At 43.3% G+C, this 8120-nt stretch overlaps 1 protein-coding gene across 1 annotated transcript; it reads right to left on the reverse strand.

Moving 5' to 3' along the window:
• Nucleotides 1-3812: 3812 nt before the first annotated feature.
• On the reverse strand, nt 3813-6503 carry SLC25A4 (solute carrier family 25 member 4). Its single transcript, XM_054161919.1, has 4 exons — nt 6290-6503; nt 5473-5959; nt 4783-4923; nt 3813-4443 (listed from the first exon to the last, which is right to left on the reverse strand). Exons 1-4 carry the CDS (start codon nt 6398-6400, stop codon nt 4286-4288), a joined length of 897 nt encoding a protein of 298 aa, XP_054017894.1. The 5' UTR covers nt 6401-6503; the 3' UTR covers nt 3813-4285.
• Between the last annotated feature and the right edge of the window lie 1617 nt (nt 6504-8120).

The raw sequence follows: 8120 nt of genomic DNA on the forward strand, positions 1-8120 counted from the left end.
GTTAAACAGGAACTGCTATTATTTTATTCTCAAATTGTAAGTGGATTTTGTATCCACAACATTGAACACAACTGCAGCACTGTAGGTGCAAGATGTAAAGAAAATTTTCAATAATATTTTAAAATATATTGCATTAAAGCATATGCTTAAGTCCTAGGTCATCCTTGTTTTTCACTCTGGGTTTCAATAAGCCTTCTGAACTTTGTGGACCCTGTTCTTACAACTGAAAGAATCTTTTTACAGCATCATCAAGGAGTGAAGAGCAGATTGTGTATTCCTGCATGGTTAACTAGAATACTGAGGCTGCTGAAGATGTTACTCTGCCACTTGCATTCCAGGTGTTGAATGTTTGTTTTGTATTCAAAGCTGTGTCTCTTCCAGATTTAAAAGACTTGGAAGTGGTATTGGGACCTATGTGCAGGAAAGAAGCATCTTGTACTATTTGAAGAATTGAAACTGAAGCCATCAACAGTTTCAGATTCACTCTAAACAAGAGTAACTTTCAATTACTTTTCAAGTTAGAGAATACTAAGCAAGGGATATATTTCATGGCCCTGATTTTGCAGATCCATGCCTTCTTGATGGGGAGGTATAAAATGGAGCTGCAGGAAACATGAACCTCTGATTTTGAGAGAAACTACCAACCAAGATTTAAAAACCCAACAAAACAGTAGAAACCAGAAAACTCTTCTTATGCTTCTTAACCTGTTTTTTAATGTCATGTTCATAACAAATATTTGTACTAGTGTCTGATAAGCTTTGGTAGCAACATCCATTTACCAGGGAAGCAACTTTAATGAAGTTTGTAATGGCAAATAGTAGGTGGTATGCTTTATTTCTATACATAAAGGCAAACTTTCAGTGAGCTTATTTTGTAGGACTTCAGTCTTATGAAAAGCATAAATTGTGATGCCACTGTCTGTGGATATTGGTGGAACTCTGCTTGCTTTCTCAGCTTCTTCCAAGGAGAGATACAGGAAATCTTTATTATGCATAAGCTAGAAAAAGCTGTATTCAGTAATGCTGGGTCTTAGCCCTGTGAAGAGGAAAGTTTACTCTTCCTTGCTTGTGCTTGCATGAGGGCTTAGGCTTTCTGCATCATAACAAACTTTATACTTGGTCTTGTGTGATAGTTTGGCAGAGCTTCTGTACCTGGTGACCTGTGGGTCAAATTTAGCTGTTTCACTGTATTTAAACTTTTAATCTTTACCAGCATTGTGGCTTCCCCACCCCCCCAATTATTATTCATTGGTAGGGACTGTCATTAATTTTTTTTTGCCTAGTCCTGCTGTATTTATTTGTACTATTGTGCTAATTAAAATTATTCACTATCTTAAAGACTTTTTTTTGTCCTTGAATGTGAATATTAGGGTCAGAGTTTTAAATAATTTCAGGTGTTCATATGATACTTTTTTCTCTGAAGGAATTAACAAAAAGGATCAATCACTTTGTCTTACTTTATTTAACTTTGTTATGAAAGACTGTCAATTTTGTATGTCTTTTTTGTAAATCATAAATAAAATATTTAACATTAATTGTTTTTGCAGTGGCTTCTTTTAGAATTTTCTAATTGGTATTTAAGTGCAAAGGAAGTCACAGGAGAAATGTTACATGCTCTGTGTAGTGGAGGAAAATGCAGTCAGTCAGTTAATTCATTGATATACTTTACCCATACATCTGACTCTGGAATGAGATTTTTTAAATAAGCCATTTTGACAGGTCTTAATTAAGTTAGATAATCTCATCAAGCTTTACTTCCTCCTTAAAATGAACTGCCACATTGGTTTGCCACACTGTTTCAGGTAGGAGCCAATACTTTTCTCAAGTGACAAGTGCCAGTTTGGATGAAAGTGCTGATGTATTGACCTCACTTGTATGAGAAATGGCCTGTGATGCCATGTTTTCGCTCTGGAATCATCCCTACCTCATTGTGGACTCTGTTTCTTCTGAGTTCTGCTATGTAGTCTTTCTGCAGTATTGAAGGTCTTAAAGAAGGCCCTAGCTCCGATCACTGACTATGGGAGAATAAGGAGTTATGATGTATCCCTATCTAAAGAGGTGACCTGTGGAGGATATTTTCCCAAGTAGACCACTCAATCCTTTAGAACTTGGTTTTAATCCCAGTAAAACGAAGACACTCAAGCCAATTTGGAAGAATCACACAGGGAATGTGTGGGTTTCCCTTGTGTGTCTGTCATCTATTAGTATACTTGCAGTCTTCACTGAAGATCCTGAGCCATTTGTGCTGTCATCCTGCCACTCAGATGAGGGTTTGTCTGATTGTCCTAAATCAAAGAGGTGGTTGGATTTGTGTCTTCACTTTACAGGGGATTGTGGTTTTGTGGTTGTCATCTATGGAGTTTCACAATAAATCCCTGTAAAAAGCCTGAGACCCTTCCTTCTAACAATTCACCCAGAACATCTTTGTTCCAATGATTTTTCTGTTATCTGGCCAATAGACAAAGTACTCACATGCCTTAACCACCTGGGTTGTACATTGAATTAGCTGGGAGGTGAGAGCTTGTGCTTTTCCCTGGAGCACAGCTTACCTATCACTGGTGGAGATGAGGGCAGTGAGGTCCCTTTTATCAAGCCTTCTGGCTGCAAAGTCATGACCAGTGTATGCAGGCAATGGTGTAATATAATTAGAGAATGATGGGAGGGAAAAAAGGCTGCTCCTATATTGAATGGTTTATCTTAGGAGCTAGGTACACTGAGCATCAGGTGTGATCTTTGTGATGTTTACCTGAGCAAAGTCTTAAGTAGTGTCATGTCACTTCTCCTTCAATGAGAAACACAGAAGGAAGAAGAGCTGTATCTAGAACAACCTTCCAGGACTGAAATTATTGAAGTCATACTGTTTCAGGTATCAACAGGTAAATGTGGAATGAACAGCTGCAGTGTGGTAGGAGGCTTCTCAGAAGGAAGCATTAGGAATGTGCAAAGGAGGAAGGGCAGAAGCAGGCAAGTGGGGCTTTTAACAGACTACTGCAATAAGCACTTGAAAAACAGTAGCATCACAAGCCTATGGTTTAACAGGTTGCAATCCTAGTTTTTCAGTTTAATATTGTTTCATCTCCTTCCTTTCATGGTGGCTATAAGGCAAACTTGAATGAGATTCTGCTTTCATGAAACAAAAGTAATTTTAAAATAGACTGATTCTTGGATGATTTTTTCCCAAAATGCTTCACTTCAGGTGGATAAATGTTACTTTCAGATACTCTTACCATAGCATGTGCCTGCCTTCAGGGAGACAGAACTGACAGTCTGAATATAGAGTAGGCAGCCTATCTACAACTTAAGAATTCTGTATGAGCAGGAGCTCATACAGGTAATTAACAGCTTATGTTCTTAAGTAATGGTGTAGTTGGAAGTATAGCTATTAAAATAACTGATGTGTTCTATTCTAGTTTAGTTGAAAAAAGTCCAATTGGTAATTACTATCAACACTTCAACCTTAAGACCAATAGAAAGGAACTGTCAAAGCAGCTGCGTCTAGATAATCTACCTGCAAGACAACTGGCTTCAGTACCCTCTCACTGAGTCCACTTGGCTTTTTCATTACAGAACTATCAATAAACATCATCCCATTTACCTCTGTACTTGTTCAGTGTAGTAAAAACAACAAGAAAACATTCATTACTATGTATTAATTTATTTCATTATTTCAGTTTTAGTTCAATTGAACATCAGCAGACAACTTTTTCCTTTAAGAACATACAGGGGATACTAGAAACACTGTTTCCACATTCTACAATGTGTATTTGAAGAACCAGGTTATGTTTTGAACCATATGATTGCATAGTCTGAGTGAAGAGGCTGTAGTAAAGAACTCAGCCTGCTGCTTTGGTATAGTTTATACTTTCACACAATTTTCATCTCAAAAAATAAATCTTTAGAAAACATGATTTTACTTCATGTTGTGTCATCACACTGCTGGGTAGGGAGATCACAATAATAGAATGAGATATTCTGAAATACCTATTAAGAGATCACATTGCATTTTAATGTAGGTGTAGATCACCCAAGTCTCATCTCTAGACAAAATTACCTTAAGTTTTAATTACACTATATACAGGTTCCAATACAAGTGTTGGAGGACTTCTCATATAAAGTGCAACTGTGATGTAGTGGACAATTTTTAAGTTAATGCATCCTAAAATAGGTATGTTACTCACATTTTATTCTGTTTCCCTAGGAAATATTTTGTTGTCCATCACATCACAACAGCATGTTTAGATAAAAAAAAAGTTGGTTGAGAACAATTGAACTACATTATGTTGCTTTAGACATATTTCTTGATTTCATCATAAAGTACCAATACAAAAGCTCCACCCATGCCTCTCAAAACATTCGACCAGGCACCTTTGAAGAATGCTTTGCCTCCTTCATCTTTAGCTATCTTCCTCCAGCAATCAAGTGTGCCCGTGTACATAATATCAGCTGTGGAAAGAGACAAAGGTCAAAAAAACCTCCAAGTCATGCAGCATCTGTTTCAATTTGCATGCATTTAAAAGAATGAGGAATATGCAAAACATAGCCAAGAACTTCAAAGTAATCCATTCAGGAAAACAATTTCCTCATATAGAACTCAAAACAAATCAACTCTAAGGCTCTTAAGTTAACATAACAGAAATAAGCAGCACTGATTTTCCCATTTTTAAGTATGCCAATAGGAAATGAAATTGTTTTCTATAAGAAAACTATCGAGTATCTCCCATCAGTAACTTGATAAAGAGATACTTTCTAGTGCCAGACCACCACAGAAGCACTTATTCTTACCTCCCTTTCGGCCAGACTGCATCATCATCCTACGTCGCACAGTATCAAAAGGATAAGAAACCAGCCCTGCTACTGCAGTGACAGACTGGGCAATCATCCAGCTCACTATAATATGCACATTCTTTGGATCAGGCAACATACCTATTATCAAGAACAAATTATTAGAGTCAGTAAAGAGGGAAAGAGCTGTGGGAAAGCTGGCTGTGGAAGGGAAAAAACAACCAAAACAAAAAACCACCCATGAACCCCAAGATTCACTCAAGTCAACTCAAGCCTGCAACTTCTCACTTCACCCATACTTGACTATAACAGGTACTATGAGTGAAACAAGTTTATAGGACTGTTGGATCTAAGACCTCTCTGCTCCCCGACCAAAAGGTATCTCCTGTGAAACCCTCCCAGGCTTCTTGTCATGAGCTACAATGATTACCATACAAGCCCACTGGTACAAGCATTAAGGCAAAAAATTGGAAAGCATCTGAAAAAAATCTCAGCAAATCCAAGGCTTCTGCTGAAAGCAGCAAGCTGAGGGAAGAGGAATGCATTTCAGAAACATGTGTGCATGTTATAGCACCAGCACCCTGAACTGGTGCTGAGCCAAGCCCTGCCTGTCCTTGTACCACCAAGTGCCCTAGAGTGTCCTCACTGGATGAGCCTTTCCTTGCAGTCACTTCTCCATGCACTTCTTACCCTTGGCAGTGTCATAAACCCCGAAGTACGCTGCTCTGTAGATGATGATGCCCTGAACAGACACACTGAATCCTTGGTACAGGCCCCTCAAACCATCAGACTTGAAGATCTTGACGATACAGTCGCCCAGCCCTGAGAATTCCCTCTCAGCGGCTCCTTTGCCCACATCAGCTGCCAGCCGGGTCCTGGCAAAATCCAGGGGGTAGACGAAGCAGAGGGAGGTAGCTCCTGCAGCACCCCCAGATGCCAGGTTCCCCGCAAAGTAGCGCCAGAACTGCTTGTGCCTGTCAACTCCCCCCAGGAAGATCTGCTTGTACTTGTCCTTGAAGGCGAAGTTGAGGGCTTGGGTGGGGAAGTACCGGATGACATTGGCCAGGTTGCCTCTCCAGAAAGAGACAATGCCCTGCTCCTTAGGGATGCGGACTATGCAGTCCACGATGCCCTTGTACTGCTTATCCGCCGTGATTTGTTTGCTGGCATGCTGGACCTGTAGGGAAAGAAAGATGAAGGGGTGGCAGAGTTGAGAGAGGGACACTGCAAAGGTGACCCCGCACGGCGACCCGTTGAAGGGCAGGGACAAGGCCGGCCTTACCGTCTGGCCCGGCTCCCACTGCCCGACGGGGTGCTGAAGGTCTCGGGCGGCTCACGCGTAATCGGAGCCGGCCGAACTTCTTCCCATATTTAGTCACGCCGGCCGGGACTCGGGGCCGGCCGGGACCCGGGGCCCTCCGCGCCCGCACCCACCTGTGGCGCAGCCCCGGCGGGCTCCCGCCGCGCCTGACACCGGGGTCGCCGTCGCCCCCCGCTGCCTCCTCACCTGTAGCAACAGCTTCACTCTCTCGATGGGGGCGACAGCAGTCTTGGAGATAGCGGCAGCGATCCCACCAGCCAAAAAGTCCTTAAGGAAGCCGAGCGCTTGGTCACCCATGCTTGCAGCCGGTCCGACACCCCCTGTCCGGAGCGAGCCAACGAGCCGCGTACCTCCCCACCCAGCCGCCCCCGCGTGCCGCCAGCCAAGTAGCCCCCCTGCCCCGCGCCGCCCTTCTTATACCCCGCGGCCTCTCGCGATAGGAGGAGGCCCCTCCGGGGCACGGACATTGGCTGGAGACCCCCCCAAGCCCGCCCCCGCTGGGGGACGCGGGGCAGCGCCGCCATGTTCCCCCGTGAGGGAACTGCGAGGGCCACCGGCCTGGGGACGTTTAAAGGGCAAATTAAAGTTATCTGGTCGCTGCCGGGGAACGCTATGTCAGAGCATGTGCCTACTGTATTAATAGCTCACAGGAGGCACAGGAGGGGACTAAAGGAACTGGCAGGAGTACCTCAGGCGACCTTAACTGCTTCATGCAGGCCAGAGGCTGGCAATAGGGGCTGAAAGTTTGCTCCGGGAAGTGTGAATGTGGTGACCAGTCAACCTGTCCACACAGTTCAGTTCAAAGAAGCCAGAGTGTTGTGAGCTTTGACTTTGTGTGCGCAGATTCACACTAGGAAGGGTGAGGAGAAGATGGAGTCTGGGCAGGCACGCTGATGCAGATGATGTACTGTAGAAACAAAGGTCTCCAAGGATGCTCAGTCAACTTGGAAGGTAGTCCTGTGATGCAATGCTCGTGACCACTGGTAACCAGAAACAGAGTATACCTCTCTGAGTCAAGGATGGAGAGATCAGCTTCATGCTTGATGCACTGTGTGAATCTGCAGATGTTGAGGTCTTAAAAAATCCCATCATGCTCCAGGATGTGTCTTTCCCAAAGAGGAGACAATGTGCCTTCCTGCTGTGTACCCTCATTTCAACCCTGCAAGGTCAGACGCTCACAGAAGTCCCCTCTGAAGGAGGGAGGGGAAGGGAAGGGGCACTGGGAAGTGCATGGCTGGGCATGCTTAAGTTACTTAACGCGTGCTCATGATGTGAAAGTAGAGTAAAGGCTGCAGTGAAACTCAGCCTTCATTCAGTGTCTGGTCCTTAGGGAGACATTCCAGGTCTTGAATTAAGATTACATGGTTCTGTCACTAGTTTCCCTGTTTCCCAGCTGTTCTAAGTGACCCAGATAAGAAAGCAGGAGCTTGTGATTCCCTGTTGGGTGACTTGGTTGCATAGAGTAGTTACATGAAAGCCAATGCAGTAAGTGCTATGTGCTTATCTGGAAGTTTGCCTTAAGAACGCATTAAGAAGTGCTCCTAGGACAATGTTATACTGAGGAGCGAGTTGAATAATGGGTCTGCTTTGATCTGATGATATGGTATCAGTAATAGAAATAGGATTCATCTTAATGTAGTTTCTAAAAGATTGGCCATTCCATGAAAAGACATTTGCTTCAGGACAGCAAATCTCATGACATGTTTGTTAATACAAGTCAATGAGACTGTAAGTTTGATTCCCTGTCTCTCTTGGCCCCTACTGCTTTTAGGTCTGTTTAGAGGTCTCTTCTCATCAATCTCAGCTCAGGGAGGTTTAACTTCCAGGAGTACCCTTTGCACCGTGATCATCTTGAACAGATGAAGCCTTTCCCTCAGCTTCTAAGAAAGGGAAAGAGAGCTTCCCTGAAGAGACCTTTCCCCCAGGCAAGGATCAAAAGCAGGTGCAAGTGGGAAGCACAGGGGATCCCTAGAATTAGGTTGAGTTGAGGGGAATATTATTTAACATATGTACCCTT

Source organism: Dryobates pubescens, chromosome 1 (assembly GCF_014839835.1).
Source record: "Dryobates pubescens isolate bDryPub1 chromosome 1, bDryPub1.pri, whole genome shotgun sequence".
NCBI classification, from domain to species: Eukaryota; Metazoa; Chordata; class Aves; order Piciformes; family Picidae; genus Dryobates; species Dryobates pubescens.

Bases quoted from the DNA above. Each gene is read 5' to 3' on its own strand.
- SLC25A4 (XM_054161919.1), bottom strand. From the start codon at position 6,400: ATGGGTGACCAAGCGCTCGGCTTCCTTAAGGACTTTTTGGCTGGTGGG. The intron at 5,960-6,289 runs GTGAGGAGGCAG...CTTTCCCTACAG, and splicing joins GAGTGAAGCTGTTGCTACAG to GTCCAGCATGCCAGCAAACA. The intron at 4,444-4,782 runs GTAAGAATAAGT...CTCTTTCCACAG, and splicing joins GCAGTCTGGCCGAAAGGGAG to CTGATATTATGTACACGGGC.